The sequence below is a fragment of the Schistosoma mansoni genome, chromosome 3 (assembly GCF_000237925.1).
Source record: "Schistosoma mansoni strain Puerto Rico chromosome 3, complete genome".
NCBI classification, from domain to species: domain Eukaryota; kingdom Metazoa; phylum Platyhelminthes; class Trematoda; order Strigeidida; family Schistosomatidae; genus Schistosoma; species Schistosoma mansoni.
In genome coordinates, this window is record NC_031497.1 from 12,168,796 (window position 1) to 12,192,859 (window position 24,064).

General features: G+C 36.0%; 1 protein-coding gene across 1 annotated transcript; it reads left to right on the forward strand.

Moving 5' to 3' along the window:
• Positions 1–1,224: 1,224 nt before the first annotated feature.
• On the forward strand, positions 1,225–20,318 carry Smp_212540 (putative suppression of tumorigenicity; the record flags this gene model as incomplete). The annotated part of the gene is made up of 11 exons (XM_018799250.1): positions 1,225–1,332; positions 4,658–4,805; positions 4,838–5,008; positions 5,041–5,174; positions 7,127–7,324; positions 13,165–13,279; positions 15,510–15,582; positions 16,151–16,253; positions 18,028–18,271; positions 19,655–19,794; positions 20,217–20,318. 11 exons carry the CDS (start codon positions 1,225–1,227, stop codon positions 20,316–20,318), a joined length of 1,536 nt encoding a protein of 511 aa, XP_018651058.1.
• Between the last annotated feature and the right edge of the window lie 3,746 nt (positions 20,319–24,064).

A 24,064-nucleotide genomic window follows, 5' to 3' on the forward strand; every position in this document is an offset into this window, starting at 1 on the left:
GCCCTACACCCAAAAAAAATGACTTTTTGTTTCGAATACCACTTCCAGCTGACTTAATTTGAACGCGTTTATAGAGCTGTGTGTCTTTCCAAAATTAAAATAGAGATAGTCCATGAATGCTTTTGAATGTGGTCTCAGGTAGTAGTGCTAAAATCGTTCAGTGTATTTGATGCATTTTGTATTACCAATGTTCATGAGTGGCTTTCCGCATTTACTTTTTTCCACTCAATATCAGTCAAAATTTGTTCTTTCTAAGTTCTGAAATTCTATAATCTTGGGATTAATCCTATTATGATGCCGAACTAGACCATCATTCGACAAAAGTCTACATATCTTAGCAGTTTTATCGATAGAGATGTTGGTCGGTTCAAGGTATGAAAGCACGTAATGATGTCACAAGTATTCGAAGTTTGACAGTGCCTAAACCAGAAACACATTTCATAATCAGAATATATTTGGTAGGTTGTTGAGATACTGAGAAGTGATCATTCTAAGCTGGTTAGCAGTTGTAGCAGAGAAGCATAGCAGACGCATGACCAAGTGCCTTCATCTAAGTGAGTCCAGTAAGACTAATGCTGTCAGCATAAAGTGTCGAAGACTTACAGAGCTATCGCTTCTGGGGATTTCTTTACCACTACACACGGATTGGCAAAGCAATGGTAAGATCTCTTAGGATTCAATTTATCCTACAGATATTCTACTAGAACTATAAACGCGATAATCGCGACCCCAGACTCTGTATCTCCAGTTACATCCTTCGACGGCACATAACCTCGGTGCTCGACAGACTATTACTGTGTGGTTCGCCTTCAGACAAGCATTAGACAACTTCTTCTTTGGTACAATATCCATCTTTTCATTTACATTCTTATCACTTAATCTTTCACATTGGTCTTGTGAGTGATTTTCAGTACATAATAAACATGACACATCAAAAGTGTTGATCGTGCATGTAAAGCGATATCAGCCCCGCTCATGCGAGCAAAGAAACTGACTCCCTATAATCTGAGTCGAAGTTTCTTTCAGTGGCAACAGTCGACCGCCTTTGGCTGAGATTGAAGGGATCTCCATAGACAAGTGATCCCTATATGTTTATGCAAAATCCGACTGCTCTATCACAAATTCACTAAGGTACTTAAGTAGAGTCCCTCTACCCATCTTACAAAATTCATTTGCGACATACTCTCGATATTCTTTATAGAATTCAAATTAAGTACACAGTTCATGTGCCTGGGCGTTAGCTCAAAAATATGCATCTCACGAGACAGCCTTCTTAAATTATCTGAACCGGTCCCATTAACAGCAGGGATGTTCAGCATCTTATCAATAAATGTATGGGCTATGATGTGCTTCCGACCTGATACTCACTCAAAAAGATCTAATGACTTTCCATAGCCTTCTTCTGGTCCGAGCAATGCACAATGAGCAATTGGAGCCTTACCAATATCATGACAATACTGAATCAAATAGTTTGGCCTAGATCTAAATCCAACGCTTTCATCGAAACGGCCTTCGAAATTTCGTCTGAAACTTCGACAGCTCATGGGGTACAATCAAACCATATGATATCTCTGTTTGGTATGTCCAAAGCTTTAGATATCATTTTTATCCAGTACTATCCATAGGGAACATCAACTACACATGAAGCAAATGTAGACTCGTACAACATCATCTTATCAGCAACAACTTGACCATATCGTTCTCCCCACTTTTGACCGTGAACTTCAATTTTTTACCTTCATAGGATTTAATTTGTCCTACAGATATTCTACTAGAACTATAAACGCGATAATGGTTACCCCAGACTCTATGTAAAGGCCATAATCAGAACAAGTACAACTTGGCTTTTTCTTTATCTGTTTCGACCAGCATTGCGTGTCTTATCGGAATGAATAAAAATTATGAGACATGCCAATATAATAGGATGATAATGTCCTTCAATTTGCAGGTCACATGCAACAGGGATAGTCTACAGACACATCAGACCACATTAATATGGTGGATGTTTAAGCAAGGAATTGATTGTTTGGTTGTCGACATAACCTACAGTCCTTACTACTGAATAAAATCTCGAAGGCGATAAACTGTTACACAACATGGAAGTCTGAATTTTAAGTTCAAACATCAAGGCAGTTCCGTTATGCGGAACTAGAACATGGATAACTAATTAAACAGTCATCAAAAATTTAGAGGCATATTTAATTAGTTGTTGACACTAGATACTGAATATCTGTTGGTCGGATACGTTCAGCATTAACCGAGCTTGGAAAGGAACAAGCCAACTTCCAGTTGGGGAGAGAATTAAGAAGGGTACAAGTGGTTGTTAAGACGCACAATACGAAATATCTCAAGCTTTCGTAGCAAGATTCATGTTACATTTTTTGGATTCACTTCTGTATGTATTTGTTCCGAAATTTATAAAGTCAGTTGTAATACATGTAGTTGTACTGGTTCTAATCACACAATCCTCAAAGCTGAACATAAGATAACTTGGAAAATGCATAGTCAATTAACAGGAATTTTTAATGGTTGAAATAATGAGTCGATTGAAGCTAGATCACCATGAAAAACCTGGAAGCACTGGACGGCCGTTTCGTCCTACTGTGGGACTCCTCAGCAGTGCGCATCAACGAGCGAGATTCGAAGAATAGGTTGATAATGTGGAGGGCTGTAATATCAATTCGTAATCTAATCGAAAGACATGGCTCGGCCTTGCAAGCGTGGTCATTCTTGTGTAACTTATCTCTTTCATTCATAATAAATATATTGTTCTATCTCCAGTTTAATTGTGTTCTCCATCATATGTTGTTGATGACTACTATAGAACGAGTCAATGTGGTCAATGAAGTGACTTCCACGTAAGATCCTATATATAAGGTAGTCACATCACGACAAATCTACAATCTTCAGATTCTTTTAGCGCAGTACTAACAACAAAGGAGACTATAAAATTTCATACTCGCCACACGCATTCCTTAAAAAATAGTCAGCGATTTATAGCTTCATTTGACCCTTCCTATCTAAATTAAGTACTTATTTCGGGGACCAAATATTCTGCATCAGTGTCACTATATTGTACACATATAGGGAAGACTCGACAATCAGAGTACCGAATGTTACCATCCATAGCCCATTTTCCTAAGGGATTTTGCGTCGTCAAGAAACATATAGAGCATTATGATATGAAATAAATTGTGCTAAAATACCATGTAACGAACTCACTAACTCACAATTTCATAAACAATTTAACTTTTCTGCTATCACCTTATAAACACATTTACTGAACGATTCCCTACTTCCAAATGTTTAGATATTATCTCCATCTGAGCTTCCGAACAATTGTAGTCCACAAAACACAAGCACTCCTCACCTTCCATTCCTGAAAGTTGCTAAGTATTCTGTGTTAAATCTTAGAGTTGGATAATATATCTTGCAGAGGCTAACTTGGGTAAGAAATTACATCAGAAGCGAGATCACTTACCAATAAGAAAATTACTGTGGAGATATTCTGTTTGCTTGCGTCGTATACGTCTTACATATACGAAAAACGCTCCAGATCTCTCAAACATTGTCTTTTCATGAACTATGTTAGACGAAAACACGACCAGGATACAAATTTACATGAGTGGTTTTATCACTTTAGGCTCTAGAATTTTAGCACGTTATAGCGTACCAAATTTGTAATGTAAATGTTGGTTTGTTTTATAAATCTCATATTACAAATCTATTTTTAGATTTGTCTGTTAACATATACTGAAAGCATCGTAGACCAAATTTTGAAAAGGTTTATAGGGTTGAAGATGGCGTCGAGTCTCGGTTGGCTATGATCACCACTACAATAAGATTACGCGCCAGAAAACGACTTGGTTCCTTTGATAACTCGTAAACCAGAAGGCTGTAATTAGTCCAGATAAAGTATATTCATTGGTGATCTTGTGGTATCGAAAGAATACCGAGACGTGCCAACGAGTACAGGTAATAATGGCAGAGCGTAAGAAAGTTCGAACGGAAAAGGCGGGCGACTGAACGAAAAGTGATTTTGGTACAGTTTAACAGCAACAAGTACAGCAAAACAATCACTTGTGCAATTGGGTTATAATAGTAATTGTTTCCATTTTACCAATCGCGTTCTCGTCGAGTAAAGCAGGTCACTACAGGGTTACCAAAAGACTCAGAATATTTGTGATATCGATGCATTATCTAATATTTTTTGATGGATTACAATCTTTCTTATCAACTTTAAAGGATTGTTAAGTCGTATTGCTGTCAGAAAAAATTTCATTCATGGTCAAATTACGGGAAAGCGTTAACTATTTGCGGCATTTTGAAAAACACCAGCTGTTCCGTCAGTCCTATTTTACCATAGTTGTAAGATCGACGGGAAATCACGAATAATCTTTTATGCCTATAAAAGCGTTTCTTTGCTTCCAAGTTTTAATTATCTACTCACCATATATTTTGACAAGTGTAACCTATCAACAAATCAGTTTGAAGTACGTCCTGAATCCATAAAGTGCATTGTTATTCATATCTTTTTTGGTAGTAAGAATGTTTCTGAATACTTTGTCACCCAAATTTTATGTGGCTCTAACGGGAACAAGCTCCTTGATATCGGGGCTTATTTTGGTAAACATTTCCCATTTATTTTAACAGTTAGATTTTTGAGTGGTGGTACTTTAAAAAGTACGGAAAGTCGTTTATTGAACAGATTTCGTGGACCCACATATACCCACTCATCGGTGGAAGTGATGAAGATAATGAATGTGATAGTGTGGACTCTAATGGTCCGCTAGCGTCTACACAAGGTTTGCTATTACTTGTTTTTCATCCCCTCTAGAGTGTAAGGTGTGGAGAAATCCTTATAGTTTGTTTAGGGGGGCGGAGTATCGAAAGTTCTTCCACGAAACAGGTCGTGACCCCCTGACGTATTATGATATGAACTTGTCTGCCCAAGATCATCAGACATTTTTCACGTGTGAAGCAGATGGAGGAAAGCCTGAGTATGAAAGTATGTTGTTTTTTAGTACGAAAATTTTCAAGTTATGCAACTTTCATGGCGAGAGCGGAATCACGAAGAAAGAATCAAAAAGACGAAGGAGGCCTTGGCTAAGAACCCAGAATGTGCAACTGCAATGATCTTGCTTGCAGAGGAGGAGTGCTCCTACATAGTAGATGTGAGTTTATGGGTTCTTATATAATATCTCTAGTTTTCATATCCATACTTCCCTGGTACTACATTCAATGTATAACTTACAAACACCCTGGTTTACTGATATGTTATTTGCCTTCGTGTTTAATGTAACATCGGGAATACTAATAATATACAACCATACGCAACCTCCAATTATTCTTGAGTATTAAAACGAGTTGATGAAAGTTTTATTAAAGGTTTTGTCCGTTTCTAACAGCTGTTACTGGGAATATTCCTCGTATTTAAGCACGACTGTTTGCCATCGAAGATTTAGACTATTCATACCTTAAATAAATCTCAGCTTTCTTACAGCTCTTGCCAGTCACGTCTAGCTGTCAACATTTAGCGTTAGTTTAACATTACTATTGGGTTCGCCTATTTATCTTGCCAACTTTGGTAGTTATGGGTTTTCCAATATTTTATGCTTTGGAGCTAACTGTAATACATTTTGGAGTATTCTCGCATGCTCTAATAGTACCTTAGCAGCAGTATATTTCTTCAGCGTTGTCGTCCTTTTACTGTGATAGGTTTGCCGTAGTTTTCCAGAAACATCAGGTCCACTATCACATAGAAACAGAAACCACCAGGTGATATCACCAAAAAATGAAGGATATCTGTCTTAGTATTATTTACTCACTATATTTTTTGGTGTATAGGACTATTCACTCCTTTTCTGTAGACATAAAAGTTACTACTTCTAAATACCATTGATTTCCGTTACTCACTGTTGTTTGTTCTCGACATAAAAACTGTTAGCGGATCTGCATTTAAGGTTTTGTTGGTCTATGTATATTCAAGACAAGCTAATTTATCCGTGAAGCCTTAGTGATCCACAGTTTCTTACATCCAGAAAAAGAATGAATATTATCATAAGTCTCTGTTCACGGTTTCAGGATATACCATGTTAAATATTCACCGGACTCTAGTAAATATTTCTAAAATGTCGTTTATAAATACTAGTTACTTACTATATATCGACCATCCAAGCGGGGTTACTAGTACAAACGCAGTGTAAATTAAATCTTCGAAATAATCAGTCATAGCACAATACAGATGAGTTTTAGTAGATAAACTGGTATGGTGGAGTAAAATATCTGAACTGAACATAAATACGTATTTACCATTTACAACAAGCTGTTAGTTGTCATACTTAGACGTGGATTTCCATTCCGAAATTCGTATTTCGGTCAATCTATGAACTTGTCAATTGGTATATAATATTTGGGACAAAGAATAGTCCAGTTTGTTTGAAATAAGTCAGACCTCACATGCGTTTTGCATTAACGTAGAAATTCAGTTTTCTGATGTAAAATCGTATTTGCGTAACCTCTGATAGTGACTGTAACAGCCTGTGAATTTTTATCGTTTGCTTGCGTTCGAAACTGACCTTCAATTAAATTTTTGTTTCTTGCTTGTTTGCTGTCATCGTGTCTGACTATTTATTCACTAATTCATTCTAAGTATCTTGATAACGTTGTTAATTCGAAGCTAAATTTACAGTTGGTTTTAATTTGTTGACGTACTACGACAAACTAATCGACTTCCTTTCAGATGTGTTTTAGAGATGTTAATCACATTATGAAGAGAATTTTCGGCGGCCACCAGAGAAACATGGGTACAACAGAGTTGTAGATCGCGATTAGATGTTTCAAGAAATAAATGCTTTTTTTAGTGGCAGCCCAGTCAGTGACATAGAAACTCACGAAACATGATTCCTTGTGACATTTTTATATTGAGGTGACTGGCACAGAAGTTGTATACTAATAGACATAACCTAGTTAGCGGTTAGTCATTAATTTCTATTTCCTTTGTGTAATTTTTATGTCGAATTTCTTTATTTTCTTGCTTTATTCAGAGATGTTTATTTTAAGTAAACTAAAGTAAATATACTATGTTTCTGCTAAACATTAATCCTTGTATATATCTTTCTTCTAGGTGGAAAAAGTATACAAACAAGCATATAAAGTTGCTGAGACAAATCTTCGTCGTTCTCAACAGCTTCAAAACCACAGTCCAGCGCATGAATCAATGTATCGGAGAGATATACATGCATTTGTTTTCATTCGACGTCGACTTGCAATGTGTGCAAGGAAATTGGGTAAATTGAAAGAAGCAATAAAAATGATGAAAGATGTATGTGTTCCTTATTGTTTTAAGAAAATAATTCTAGATAATATGCATCATTATTTCCTGTGGTCAGTTTTCTACGATTTATATCTTAAAAAATAAGTGTTCACTTGCAATGTTTCAAATCAGAGAAATATATATTCAAGAGATCAATAATGAACTTGGTTTGGTCGTTTATTCTGTTAAAGAATGAGTGCAGGTTTTAGTTAAGAAAGTCCTCACCCACTTTAGTTTCTGTAGCCATAAACTCTTCTACTTGTAAACGGTATTCTTTATATTTAAGTGTACAAACATTCTGTAATTAGATTGATTAGGTTGACCTACCTTAAGTCTGTTAGTTTAACTTTTTACTTTCAATCAATAACGTAAAATGCAAAAACAAAATGCATCAATATTTCTAGGTAAGAAGTAAGTTCCTGAAGATTTAAAGGGAATGATACTCATTCAGAAAAATAGAAATAAGTGCGTCTTCCAGATAAATCGCGCTAATTGCGATACTTCAAATGACTCGTATCATTGCAGTATGCATAGTAAGATATTACTATGAACTCTTTTCCCGACTGTTGCTGCTATCTTGATTTGGTGGTCGGGCATGCCTATCGTGATGAACCAATCGAGCTATACTGGCTTGGACAATCGTTCCTCAAGGTCCTAACATGCCAGGTAGATCCGTTGAAGAGCGGTAAGAATAAAAGCAGCAAACCCAAAGTCCGAAGGAGAAGTCTTACTGCTGACTGTACAGAGGTGTGACGGCAGTAAGGTGTTTTCTTCAGACAGACAGCATACCAGCGATGCTGCCTTCCACAAGGAGGAGTAGGGTAAGAAAAGATCGACTCTAAAAATGCACACCCCACCTTATCCCACGGATATCCGTCTCCGGCGGTAAGGTCCCAACAAGTATTGAGATAACACGAAAATTACTCACAAAATGATCAAACAGTTGTCCCTTTATCACTGTAGTCACGCTCTCAGGTCACTAAAACCACTTCTAATCCAATCTCCTTTTCAGGTACCTCTAGAAGAACCGTTTCACGGTGTGGGCAACTGGCAAGTGATAACCACCCTCATACCTTTAACAGCCATCAAAACCACTGATTTCCTCCTACTTCGACTTTCAACAATAAACTTCCTATTTCGACTTCCTCCTCAAACGATCTCGTACGATTGATGTATGCTGTGTCTCCGAAACACGCATACGGGATCCTAGTGTAGTCATTCACTTGACCTCACCTCGCCAAAATGAACAGCCAACGAAATACACCCTCCGTGTATCTGGCGACCCGATGGATAGTTCTCGTGGACTTGCAGGTGTAGGCATAACACTTAGTACGAGAGCAGAACAAGCACTATTAGAATGGATCCCCTCTAACAGTCGCCTGTGTGCTGTCCGGCTAAATGGCTACGTAAGAAGTTGGAAGGGTAGGGACACATGTCGTTGCCTTTTCGTCGTTTCTGCCTACGCTCCCACTGACTGCAGCCCGGATGAAGTGAAAGATGACTTTTACAGAAATCTCTCTGAACTTCTTCAAAAAGCTAAGCGCTCAGACATAGTACTTGTAGTAGGCGACTTTATTCCCCATTTATGTAGCTTAAACTAAACAGAAAGACATTTAAGTGGGTATTTTAGTAATCCGACTCAGTGAACAGACAGTGGTGATCGTCTGCTGTAATTGTGCTAAGATAATCGTTTATTTTTAGGAAGCACTAATTTTAAGCATAAGGAGAGACATCGTCTAACATGGCGATCTCCTGCACCAAACCAACGATGGACTCAAATAGACCATATTGCCATCATTCATCATTGGAGAGGCTTGATAGGAGACTGTCACTCGTTCTGGAATACCTGTTTGGACTCTGATCATACTCTAATACGGGCACGCATTTGTTTGCCCCTCACTGGAAGCAGAAAAGCTGCATCAAGAAGACCCATTAGAGTTGAATTCAATGACAAGAAAGGCAAAAGTAGATTCCCGGAAGAACTGAGATCATTTTTGGGCGACTCTGAAAACGAGGCTGATCCAGATGTTGCTTAGAAAGATATACAAACAGCTGTGAAAACAGCGGCGACGTCGATTAGTGATCTGAACCGAAGAGTTACGAAAAACCAGTGGATTTCTACTAAGTCTGTTGCATTGATGGATTCTCATAAACTCATCCCATCAGGCTCCAAACACGATGAAGAGCGGAAGCAAATCAGATCTACACTAACCAAAAGTGTACGGAACAGTCGTGAAAAGTGGTGGGCAACAAAATTAAAAGAGATGGAAAGGGCGGTGGCTGTAGACAACACCAGACAACTCTCCAGACTAATAAAAGTAACCGGAATTAAGAAGTCAAATGTGAGCGAGACAATCTCGGAAAAAGATGAGACTCTTATCTGCTCTCAGCACAGACGTTAAGAACGATGGACAGAACACTACTACTGTACAACTACCCACCATTCGTAAACAGTATAATGGAACATTGAAGTAGGTTCTCCGGCTCTAGCTGGAGTTCAAAAGGCTATAGCTAATCTGAAACGAAGAAGGGAAGCTGGTCCAGGTGGATTGACACCAAAGATCTTTAAGTATCGTGGTCCAGTTTCAGCGATTAGGTTGACTAATATTTTAGCTAAAATCTGCGAGTTGGACGTAATTCCATCTGACTGGTCGCAATCACTGATTGTCCCAATATATAAAAAGGGGTCAAAATCATCCTATAATAACCATAGAGGGATTAGTTTGACTAATATAGCATCTAAAATACTAGCCTCAATAATTATTGAAAGCCTAACAAAGACTCGTGAAATGCAAACCCGAGAAAATCAGATTGGCTTGAGACCTGGTTGTGCCTGCATCGACCATATATTCACTATTCGTCAGGTTCTAGAACGCAAGCATGCTTATCGGCGTCCGACAATGATAGTTTTTCTTGACTTGAAAGCATCATTTGACTGTGTAGACCGAGAAGTTCTGTGGCAGTGTCTGTCATTAAAACGTGCACCTCAGAAGTACATAAACCTTGTGAAGGCTCTTTACTCGAACACTACCAGTCGAGTCAGAGCTGTCATGTGACTTTGCAACCTCAAGTGGTGTCAAACAAGGCTGTCCACTATCCCCATTGCTGTTTAATTTCACAATAGACCCATTGCTGGAAATAACGTTCTCGTCGACTGAATTTTCAGGAATTGATCTCCTACCAGGAGGCGGTGCACTTATTGACTTAGAATACGCAGATGACATAGTCTTGTTTGGTGAAGACTCTGGTAAAATGCAGAGTTTTGGTAGAATTGAGCAACAATGCCAGGGTGTTTGAAATACGTTTCTCCTCCTCTAGATGCAAGTTGTTGCTCCAGGACTGGCCTGCGTCAGCACCTGAATTAAGGATAAGGAGTAGAGTAGTCCAACACGTCGATAGCGTCACTTATCTTGGAAGTTTGATCAACCCTAATGGATGGGTGTGTGAAGAAATCTCTTCACGAATAAGAAAGCTCATTTGGCTTTTGCCAACTTATGTCAACAATGCAGATGGCGAGATATCCGTCTATTTTTTATTTACTTGAACACAAATATTCGTACAAAGAGGCACCAGATTATCATTTTTGTATTATAAAAAAATATTTTTCTCGTCAAGTAGCCTTGTGGAAGTTTGCTCATTAAATTGGCATCAGTGCTTGAAGTCGCCAAATTCTGGTATGAGTCATGTTGACAGATTCAGACTACTTGGTTGGGGTCCGCGTCACTATCATAACCAATAGTTAGAGACTCTATGTGACATGGTTCAGAATCGATCACAATGGCGTAGGTGTATACACTGTTTGTCTTCACTTAAACCATGAGATTAAAATTGCTTCATGTCTTTCTTTCTACGATCTAGTTCTTTCTTTTTGTATTATATCCTTATACACAACCTTTCTTTTGCACATTACTACCATTGAAGTGACTACTTCTATGAATTTGGTGTTGATCTTGTTGTGCTAACGAGGTGTAGCAACTCGGACCGATGCATATATGTGCCTGGTCCTACGTCGTAGCTGACTGACTGATTATAAATGTTTCGGTCATTCAGATAAAACTATCCTTTATGTTAGGAAATCAATGTCAGCGGTGCTTAGATGAATAAGCGTATTATATAAACAGAAAAATTATAATCATTCATTAGGAAATTTCTTCATATAACTAACATCTGGTTTTGTCTTCAATTTTCTCTGCAGAAGTGAGTCGAATTCAGAATATATATTGGTTTCATGGTTTCAAAAACTGCCTTGTTTTAAATAAGGTGTCCTTGTTTATCATTTGTTTGCTTGATTGATTTGAACACGTAATTATTGTACCTCTAACAGCACTCAAGACCATTGTACAAAGGGGCACCGAATACGTATGCTCCAGACAAGTCATTTTGTTTGTGTGGGCTGGATACTGCCTGGGTGCTCGAACCGATAATTTTATTCCTTCTTCACAAGGTGTTTTAAGCCGTATAATGAAAAAAAAAATATATATATATCCACCAGTTTTTCTTAACATATCATATTTTATTCTTACACCACAGTTTTTATTCATCACTCTAAATTGCATTTATTATTCCTTTTTTATCTATTTTCAAATTTAAAGTATTTGAAATTGATGTCAGCTATTGTTTGGAAATCAAATTAAAACTGGACTAATAAATGTTATGCTTTATTTCAAATTATCACAGCTCAATGACCTTTTTTGCCATTACTTTCTTTGAAGACTAAATACATAAAATTGGATTAAAATCCTATTCGAATCACTTTTGCTTCTTTTCATATCATTACTTAAGTTTCTACTTAAAAGTGGTAATCAGTTTTGTGTATCTGTACAGCCTAATCATGTGATGTTCACCGGATATAGTGTTTCTTCAAGTTATTCTACACCAGATAAGTCATTTGAAAAACGTCTAAAATCTTCGGCTGAAGTTACGTTGAAGATTGTTATGGTGTGGTGAAAGTTGGATATTTTTCATGGATAAGTATTCCACCTTTCTTCTCACCGTTGGGTGGATGATACTGAAAATAATCTACCCAAGAAGTAACTTCCCGAACTCACAGAATCAACAGTGTGGCTTGAAATATAAAGAGATTACACTACAAAGTTGAAAACACTTGCTAACTAAAAGTCTGTATTCAGAAAACGTCGAAGAATTGTCTCGGCCTGTGTGATCATATCTGTAGGTCCGTACAAACAACAGTAGTTATGTTTCTTCTTAAGGTTCACTTCGACGGAAAATCCTACCACAGTCCGTGTCGAAATCATAAATCATCTATATGTCTTATCACATTCTCTTAGCTGTTAATCTGGATTTGTTCTATAGATTTTCTTCTATTTATTTTGTCAGTTGCTCGCTTTTAGCTTCATATATTTATATTTCCAGCTAGTGGTTACTATTGAACCGTAAAATTGACTTCTTTAATACTCATGCTTCAAACAAAGTGTCATATCGGAGAATTAACTCTACAGACAGGTCAGCCAATACACTTACACTGGTAGTTGAGACCCGACTAAAAATCCCTATACAATCCTTTAAAATTATTTATCTCTTATCTAACTGTATCTCACGGGGTGCATGAGGGTTTCAGACCTATCTAAAAGTGGGTTTACTGCACGAGATTTCTCTTTTTATATCTAGTGGTTTTTAAACTTAATCACTGAATTTTGTTTTTAAGAGCAGATTAATCCATATTGTTTTAATATACCAGGCACTATTACATTAATATACTCGTCCTTCACAGCCATTAACATACTTGCGATAGACTGTTCTTTCTATCATATGTTAAGTATTATTCAATATATATATTACGAAATCGCCCATTATAGCTAATTTCAACTCAAAATCTATGCTAATTTTAGCTCATAAAGGAATATCCAAATTTAAATCTTTTCAATATCCATGAAAATCTTATTGAATGCTACTTAGCTGCCCAACAATATGCTGACGCTCAGGCTTTCCTAGCTAAATACGATGGTAGGTTGTTTGAAAGTAAGATTATGCTCATATATTTTAGTTATGTGATGAATACTCGGAAGATCAGTAGATATTGTAGTATTTTTTTAAACTGTATACTATATAGTGTTCATTTGGCTTAATTTGCCTAAGTAATATCTCCATCGTAACTGTTACCTTGGAATGAGGGTTAGCCTTTCCTACCTACAGAACAACTCGAGCACTGGACAGAACTATACTAAGAATAATTTAAATGGTTTGTTGCCTCACCAACATCGAGCACTTTCTGATATACTTCTTGAATGGTGACTACTGACCCACACAACAAAGTGGAGATCCACAAAGAATTTCAACTGATGGAAGATCATCGGTCTTAAACGACTAACTCTCAGCTTTTTTTGGGGATAATGGAGAATTTGTAGTCAAGAGACCGACTAGCTTGTTCGTAAACTTTTGAGTAATAGATTGTTCTATCATCTCGGAATAAAAAAATCTCCGTTCCTATCTTTACAAAGAAATTGTATAATTTTATTTTTAGCATCTCGAAGGCTCTGCACACACATCTTTCAAACAGGGTAGGTGCATACACCATCCCCCCTCTTCTGTTTTAGCTTAACAATAAGTTCGATAGAGTACTACTTCTGATACTTTTGCTGGTTCTACTCTAAGTTCATTCTTAATAATTTCATCCCCTTGTGCTAATGTGGGATGACAACTTGAACCGATGCACATATATGCTGCTTTCTGCGTTGCATTTGACTGACTTTTACGCAGGGTCTCCCTATATGCAACACTTCTCTACAGTTTTGGCATCGATGTCATTTTGTAAACATCTCCAACGAATTGAAGCGGTAATGTAAATCTGCTACTCTGACACACACCGTCTTGCTGTGCGACGACACACAACCTGTTCAAATCACACCTAATCAGTTCTCAATTAGTTTCTATAATTAGTGCATGTAATTTACATTTTCTGAATGTATAGTACTTCTACAAGACCAGTAGAAGCTCTTTGAAAGTATAGGATAGGAGAAAAGTAAAGTACGTAACAACATTACTGGGATCGATTTTCAGTGATCACCTAGGATCTCTAACTTCATTCTTCGACCTTGGGATGAACTTTAACCAGGAAATCAATCTCCGGACTCCACTCAAACCAACAATCGTTAATCTCATAGACTGATTCTGCGTCCTAGATTTTGAGGAAGTCTTATCTGTTGCGAAAACTGCATTGACATCTGTTGGCAACCTAGCCTAAAAAGCTAATAAAGGCTAATGTAACTCGAAGACCACTACCAAGTTAATGGTTATTCTCATCCTGCATCACCGTCTGTTGAATAAGATAATATCTGGATTTGGAGAGCTAGAAATAATTCCGTAAGACTTCACCATTTTCAATTTCTCAAGTATTAGAAAAAGTATAGGAGTTTTTCTGAAAGGTACACCAAATAAAATGACTAGTGTTATGGTTAGAACATCAACTGTTATTGTTATTCAGCTTTTTGATAGATCTCGCAGTGATCAAACCCTAGGAAATCAGATTGGTCTAAAACCTGACATATACATTTAGAAACAAAAACTCTTTTTTTGGGTCTAAGAGCATAAGCACACTTAAAAACTTAGTAGCTGTCGTGTTTCTTGACCCCACTGATTGATAAATTTCATGTCATTTTTAGAGGTTACAAGATCTACTAAAGGGGACACATAAATCTTCTAAAGACTTTTTAATCGAACACGTTTATTTATATCTGATTTAATTTATTGACTATTTGATTCTACAGTTTTTTGGTTTCTCCATAGCACTTTAAGAACAAAAATATTATGAAGCTTGACTAACTGAAGTGATTGGAAAATATGCTAAATTTCCACAAAAATTAATTTCCGAAAGTGGGTGCGGTCAGATCAATACGTTATGTTAATCTATTAAGTCCTTAACCCTTTCTGTGATCTATGTTCTTAAATCCAGGCGATATTAGCTCCGCTATGCAATCGTAATCATATGTTATGGATGCTGCCTAAAATCGATTGTAGGTAAAGTAGACCCATTCATTCTTAATCTTTCTTTAAATGGTGAATGTAACATAATTCTTAACACTTCTTTCGCAATTCGATCCGTTTTAATTTGAAAGGTATATTTCCAACGTCCTGTTCATTGTTTGTTGATGTTATCGTTCTGAATTCTATTGATAATTTTTTGATAGTACTTCAGACTAACCTAGTTTTAATTCGCATCATTTCTATCCTTTTCCAGATATCAACTATCCGAAATCAGCTACTATATGTTACACTGCAGCTTTGCTTAAAGCCAGACAAGTATCTGAAAAGTAAGTTTCTCTTTGTTATATCGCTTAGCTGTACATCGTTTTCAATGTGGCTGTTACGTGGACTTTGGTAGTCACTATGCGTTTGCAACTTACAAGATCAATAAAAAGGCAATCGAATCGGCGACAGTATTATTTTGAATAATAAGCTGCTAGTTGCGTTTGAAGTGGCAAAACTATTTTGTCAAAACTGAACTATATGAATGGCCTGAAGCCGACCAGTTGGATCAAAGCTAACGGGTAATGGGTTTTGGTCAGTCAGTCAGCTGCAACGTAGTACTATGTACTTATATGCACCGGTCCAAGTTGCCACACCTCATTAGCACAACAAGATGAACAGCTAGTTCTTAGAAGCAATTACTTCAATGGTTGTAATATATAAAAGAAAGATTGTGTATAAGGATCAAATACAGGAAGAATTAGTTCGTAGATATAAAGGTTTTGGAGCGGAATTCGAAAAGTCATGGGGAATAGATTGATAGTAACCGCTTCACCTTTTATACGTAATCATTGTTATTGGCAAATTACTCATTTATCGAACTAAAATCTCATGTTATAAATATTTATTTAGATTTTCTCCGGACTTAGCGTCACGTAGGGGTTTGAATGCAGCTGAACTGAGTGCTGTTGAAGCTATTCATCGGGCTGTTGAATTTAATCCACATGTGCCAAAAGTGAGTTCACTGTTATGTGGGTCCTTCCTAATCTTAGTTTTAAACACTGTACTTCATAAAAAGCGGTGGCCCAGTTTCCTAGACGTTCGACTTTTGGTAACTACGTTGCAGGTTCATATTCCACTTCAACAACTTTAGTTTGGACACCCGGACAGTATTACTAACTCTTACAGTTAGTATCATTCGAAATCCAAACATGCGAGTAATCAGTTAGTCATACGCATCACAGACATGTGTATATCAGTTCAAGTTGTTACATCCCTATTATCACAGCAAGAAGAAACTGTCAGGGTATGTGTAAATGAGTTGATAGACAAATCCGTATTGAGCTTATCGTTTGAAAAAAATTAACAACTAAACAAGTGCAATCTGTTGTTAATATTTGTTGGCTCTTTGTTTACAAAGATTTGTACATTATACCTGTTATTTGCACAATGTCATCACATGCTGTTAGAGCATTGAAAAACCTTGTCAATGAAGTTGAGTATTTTGTTGACACTCCCACAAATTTGTCGAGTGCTTACTTAACCGAACTGTTTACATTCTGTATCGTGATACAGTTGGCTAGAAGCATTGTACGATGTTTAGTACCAGTCTTAAATTTCTACGATTCCATTTTAGCTTTGAAGAAAATGCTAGAAGTGTAGCTAACATGTTGCTACAGTTGACTTGTTCATTTTCGTGTTAGTTACTCTAATCAGAGAATCATCAGTGCAAATTGAATTCCTGTTAAAAAAAACATAACATCAATTATGTTTTCAATCTTCATCTAATTGTATTTTTCTTATCTAATGGCTTATAGAACTTCATCCTACTGTTTGCTGCTATAGTCAAACTACTTGAATAAAATATTTCCCATTCATGATAATGTATATCTAACATGTTAATACAGTTCGAACTATTCATCATACTAGGTTGCAAAAACTCATGTACTAGTTTCTAATCTTACTCCGCGTAACTGAAAACATCGCAAATAAACTATAACCAAATAATTAAAAATGTGTCGTTTAAAATCTCCTTGGAACACTCGTTAGATTTCGCTGGGCTTCCAAACATACATCCTTACACTGATTATGTTTTAACCACATACCTTGAAATGAAAGATAATTGTGAGTATCTACCAACCTTCTACAGAATTGTAGCACGGTATATTTAGTTACTTATTGATGATGAAAGTTCAGAACTGGTTGCGTTTTCTAAAACATATCCACCTCAGAATCTCACAAAAATTATTTGATTGTTGTCATACTAGTTTTAAGCCACCTCTCATCCTATTTGAGGTAAGCTGAGATGATTAGATAAATTTCAATAGAGTTAATTTTTCTGTATTTTAAATATTCTTAGGGTAAATTGTTATCAGGAATTTATTACTGTAATAATGCTTAGACTAAATCAAATGACTGTCTTAATAATTAAACTCGTGACTTGAAAGTATTGTCCATTAAGTGGTAGTTAATCCTTGATGTATTTTTACGCGCCTTTTAATCAACCTGGTCTATTCAGATTGAAGAATTCGCAACTTAACTAAATACAAAACTCCCGCGATGCTAATTCCCGTTTTAACATTTACTCCTATTATTTATTTCTTAGCAAAGACAAAAAGATATCTCTCGATATTGATAATAATCAAGAAGCACTTCGTAGTATTTATTCTGGGTAAGACTTATGAAAGAATAAATCAATCGAAACACCATATTACGAATCTATATTACTTTAAGATAAAAAAGTCATCTATTTACTTCGTTGGATTTGTTTCATTTTAATTCCCTTTCAGTATCTTCTTGAAATGAAACCTCTAATATTGCCTACAGAGCACATTTTAAAACGTGGCGATTCTGAAGCCATTGCCTATGCATTTTTTCATTTAGCTCATTGGAAGGCTGTAGAAGGTGCAATTAATTTATTATATTGTACATGGGAGGGAACTTTTCGACTCATTCCATATCCTCTAGAAAAAGGAAACCTCTTTTATCCATATCCCCATTCAACTACAGCAACTGATCGAGAACTTTTACCAAGTATGAATGCTTTGTTTTTGTTTTGTCGTTCTAGTCTCATAAATGATATCAAAATATGTTTGGTGAACTACATCGTTTACGTGGTTGAATTCAATTGAGAGTTCTTTTATAGGTCACTTGTTAAATCCTCTTGTAGAAAACACGGTATTGTTTGATGTGTTTTCTTTCAACCAGCTAGCATTATAATCCTAAACGTTTATGAGAACAATCATTTATGAATTAGCCTTTGATCGGAAGTTACTATCTAATGTTGCTACTTCTTTCGCAGTAAATGCAGATATTATTATCGAATACAGAACAATTAGAAATAGGTTAAGCAACACGTAAAAAATAGTTATAATTGGTAAAAGAATTGGCTTAATTCTATTAGATTAAGTCTGTAAATCATGTTCTTAGTTTTATTAATGATATTGTGCCCTACTTTCTAAAATTCAAATCCAATTTACGGGTTGGAAATTGGAAAAAACCCTTTTGTCACTGATTATGGAAATATACTTTGTTTTATTGGAAAGTTGACCTTACAGCTCAAAATCGGAGTATTAAATTACAAAAGGCGTAAAAAATCACATTTTTTACTGAGAAACAACTAACGTACCTTCCTCCTATAAAGACGAGATGTTGAGAGTTCTAGCTTTTGACTAGCGCTACCATTCCTAACGTACTAAAATATGTTCAGGCTTTTATGTGTTAGGTGTTTATGTCTAAGTGCTTCGACCAATGAAGTTGAAGTAAAAATATAAATTTTTCGTTACTTCCAAAAAACTTGGTTGTATTAAAGTGACTGGAGTTTTCACAACAGGTGATGATAAATATTATTGGTTAGAAACGTAGCTTCCTATTTTTCATTACAAGTAAGAACCAGAAATAATCTCTCCTGCTTGGTAAAATAAAAAGATCACCAATTCTGGAATTAGAGCGAAGTTCTCGTTAGTGGATTACCAAACAAAATATTTGCCATGGACTAAAAGCAACTATGTTACAGCAGAAAATATCATACTAAGAACAAAAACAAATATTTCAATGGAAGAACTAATCTTTTAGGAGATTCCATGTTAGAAAGTTGTACATTCCTTTTTATATTAAAATATATGATAAACAAGTTTTGTGTTAAAATGCGTTAAGTGAACTTTAATTGTAAGCTCGATATCATTAAATTAGAATTTATGCCTAAAAGTGTATAGAAAATATTATCGTTAAAATAACAAGTAATGCACCTGTATTCTTTTGCAATAACAACCACTGTAAAGCTTTAGATTTATTACCATGTGTAGGAAACTTTATTTAATCTGAAATGGCATGTGTCTTTTTGTACATACCCATAACTTTAAAACAAATACATATCTATCATAACAAATTTCCTTTGCGTTCTATTTTCATATTTAGGTTTTCATACACTATCTGTGTATCCGAAAAAAGATGTGCCATTTTTTATTCTATTTATTGCAACTCTATGCTCTTTAACAGCTATACTTACATGTTTAACTCATGTTTATCCTGAACAAATGGGATCACTTTCTAGTAAGGTGAGTACAAATAACTTTTCAAAAGTGATTTTTTTATGCCTAAACGGTACTATAAGTTAAGCATAATCGCCACTAGTATTTGAAGTCTCAATATCAGTACTAGAGAAACAACAGAAAACGTTCAATTACACATTTTCTATTTTTAAACTACTTACATGATAAAGTCAATCAACTGTTTTATTACACAACATTGGATACGACTGATCACGTAATGGATGCGATTATTTACCTTATATCTAAAATATTAGTAGTTTGTTCAGTTGCCCTTTTATTTATTTTTATGGTATTTTCTATGTATTAATAATTCTTAGATTATGTGGGCTTACAGTATAGTAAACAATTTAACTTGACGTTTCGTTCAGTTTCATTGATGGACACTACCGCTTAGATTCTGAAACCAACTAATTTTCCTTCTTTCACAGACTCTCAACTGGTTTTTCAGTCCAATCAATTATCTATTGGAAAAACTAGAAGGATTACTACTTTTGCTAGCTCCAACGTCTGCTCGAAAGCTTTTAACTTAAACAACTTAATAATAATTCACGTTCAAAAAAGCATCTTTTCCCTTCAGATGACAAATGTTTCAGTCTTAATGTTGCTTTTTCGTTGTTTATTTCTGTTGCAATACTGTTGTTTTGTTCGGTACTTACTTTTCCGATGTTTCACTAATATCATAACTAGCTTTGAACAATATTTATTTGTGTTTTGTCCCTAAAAGTATAGTCCGCAGACTACTATGAAAAAAAAAATAAATAAATAAATATATATAACTTGCATTTTTTAAAATACGAGTTGTACCTAATTATTTGTCTACGAAATCAAAAAAGTGGTTACGTTTTACTTTGGAAATGTTTATTAGCTTGATTCCATTCTTCTTCGGTGAATCCAAGCAAGGAAATTTCATTGGGATCCATTAAATTGTTCTCTGCTCGACAACGTAAGTAACCGGCTGCTTCAGATCTACATAAAGAATTATTCCAATGATTCTTCTTCATACATTGAGTCCATTCCAACATAGCAACTTTACATACGCCATGATGATCTAACGGAAAGCTTCCTCTTAATGGAGGAAGAACTCGAGATCTATTTGGAATGTAACCTGTGGAGTCGGCGGACACTGTAAGAGGTATCCCCATCCCTAAAAATACAAGAAGATTAACGTACACAGCAATTCGAAATAAACAGAAGAAATTTAATGGCATATCTAAATAATAAACAAATAATATAAGGATAATATGATTCTGCTTCGAGCTTAGAAGCTTATAACTCATGTCAAAACCACTTTCGAAGAGTTCAAGCAGTATAAATCATGATAGAGTGCAACCAGACAAAAAGGCTACCGCTCATCTACCCTTGCTTAAAAATAGTTATTCTTACTGTTTTCGAGCTACTACTATATCTGACAATCATGGAACAACTAATCAAGTGCGTAAATTTCGCAACAAGCTCAAGAGCAATTTTACGTAAGCTCATTTGACGAACGACTGTTCAGCGATATAACGCTGTGATTTGTTTTGAAACCGAATTTCGATATAACTCTGAATACTAGTTTAGAAAGATGTGCTGAAGTTTAAAATTTTCGTATCATGATAACTGTTATTATGACCAGTTGCTTGCCACTAGATAAGTAACTGGTTTATTTAAATTTTTAGTTTGATTCTTAACACTTGTGTACATCTTAGCAACTTACCGGTTCACAGAAAACATGTTTATCAAACAATGTTACGACATTTGTATACTTGGTTGTTTTGTGGGTATGTAATGCCACAACTAATAGTATCTCAAAATTATCAAGCGTGTGCAGTCGAATCACCAATTACAAAACAGTCACTTAGCGTCCCAAACTGTTAAGACTTATATAGAGGTAGTAAGATACTACACCTGTTAGTTAAACTATATAACTGCTACTGAAACATAATATTTAAAGTTCAGTGTACGTTAATGATAGCAGTTGGCGGCGCAGGAAAGATAGACACTCGATGCCGTCTGTGTTGTTTAGTTTATATATCCGTATCAAATTTGTATGTATCACGATGATATGTAAAAAAAAAACTCGAGCGATTTTCTTTTCAATGAATACCTATAATGTGCCTTAACATCTAACTGACTATACTATTCCTATTAACACTTGATGAAATCAAAATGTTACTTCTAGATAGGTTGCGTCAGCCTCTGAATTAATGATAAAGTAGTTGAACGCATCGACCGCTTCATTTATCATGCGAGTCTCATCAATCCTGATAGAATGGTGTCCGATGAAATCTTGGCACTGTTTAAGGAGGCTCGATTGGGTTTCGCCAATTTGTGTAGGGAGGAGATCCGTCTGCCAACCAAAGGGCAAGCTCCCTGCTACGCAGAAAGCTGTTATAATTTATAGGTGTGAAACATGGCCATTAAGAGTAGAGGATATTCATAGATTACTGATGCTAGGTCATAGGTGTTCCTGAAGCACTGCTCATATATTTTGAGGTAACAGAGTTAGTAATAACTCGGTTAGAAACAGGGTATTAGATAAGAAATCAATTGACAAGGTGGTAAATCTTCATCAAATGTGATGGTTGGAATGTGTTACGAATCCTTAAACAATGCCTACTTCGATGGGCGATGTTTTCTGGTGTGAGAGTAGGCTGGAAAAAAGCGCTAGGGGTGGTCAAACCAAAACATGACATCAGTCCACGAAGTTGTTGATAATTGAATTTAGCCTTGTTAATAAGTGTAGACTATCTGGTTGAGGTCCCCGTGACTATCGCTTGCATTGGTGCACGTCCATTCACTTTCCTTGCTTCTATAGAATCTAGTTATTGGGATTTCCTTATACCTGTTTTCCTTCTTTAATACGTGCAACTACTGATACTGTTACTACTATTACTTTGGGATTTGTATAAAGAGAATTTTATTTCATTGTGCTAATATGGTATGGCAACTTGAACCAATAATCATATGTCCCAGGTTCTCCTTTGCAAATGACTGACTTAACACTACTGCCGTCTAAGGCTCGAATTTCCTTTATTAGTCACCGAACCGCAAGCGAGCAAAGATAATTTCAAATAAGACTACATTCGTATAAATTTAGACCGTACATTTATACAGGGTACGAGTAGAACAACTTTGAACGGATAAATTGCAGGTATATCCAAATGAACGTAGGCGATTGCATAGGATTTATCTTTACGCACAATAAATAAAAGAATTGCAGATCCTTGGAGGAATTACCTAAGACCGATTTCAGGCAATGAAAGTTAATAGAAATCAACATCCAAAACCTAGGGAAGCATGGTCAGTGGTTTCTGACCAATATACATCAAGGCACTGGAGTGCGTCAGTGCAGGTTGCTGCGCCACATTACCATGACGTGGTGTAGTTGCGATAAATAGCAAGGGAGTTAAAATAATAGTGCCGATACTACTGCAAGTGGTTAAATATTGGAGGATATAATTTCAAAATAAGGATAAATGTGAAAAAATATGGAACAATCACGAAGATCAACATTGAGAGAAAAGTAGGGAGTGAGTGCACCTATGTCATTGTGATCGGTCCTAACTCAAATCACCCGGAGTCTATAATTACTAAATGTGCAGACAACTAACCAGGTAGCCCTCACCAACTAATGTCCTAGAGCAATTATTTCATGAATTGTTGACTTCATAGTCTGGTCCCATGTTTCGGTTTATCAGCCTCTCCTAAGTCTACTTAAACATATTTCCACCTCAACCAGCATCGTGCTTCAGACAAGGCGGTGGCTAAGTATCCGGAGCACATGTTCTACGCACAGCGGCTGATAAAATTTTATAGCTCTATCAACCCCTTCAATATATTGTTTAGCAGCCTAAGCACAATGGACATTTGGTTGTTCCAAAGTCAAAAATCAAAACAGCGGAATACCGCGCGGTATATTCATCCCTTGATTGGTGAACGGACACCTCGCGTACCCTAAAAGTAGCCAAAGCCGAGAAGGATCAAGATAGCTTTTTGAATCATTGAGGCGATTCCTCTCCTAAACTGGAGACCAATGTAATACAAATGATTAAGCTATCAAAACCCATAGATATGTCAAGGTGACAAATCACTGGAAGAAATTATAACAATCCACCTCACAACATTACCTAATCAAGAAGAGAAATTTTGGTATGAAAATAAGTTTATTCGTTATGACAATAATTTATGTACAGTTTTCTGTTGTGTATGATAGGTACCACGCATGCTCTCGGTTCACTGACACTACTTTATAGCAAAGGAATCTGGAAAAATTAGAAAGTTACAATTAATAAAA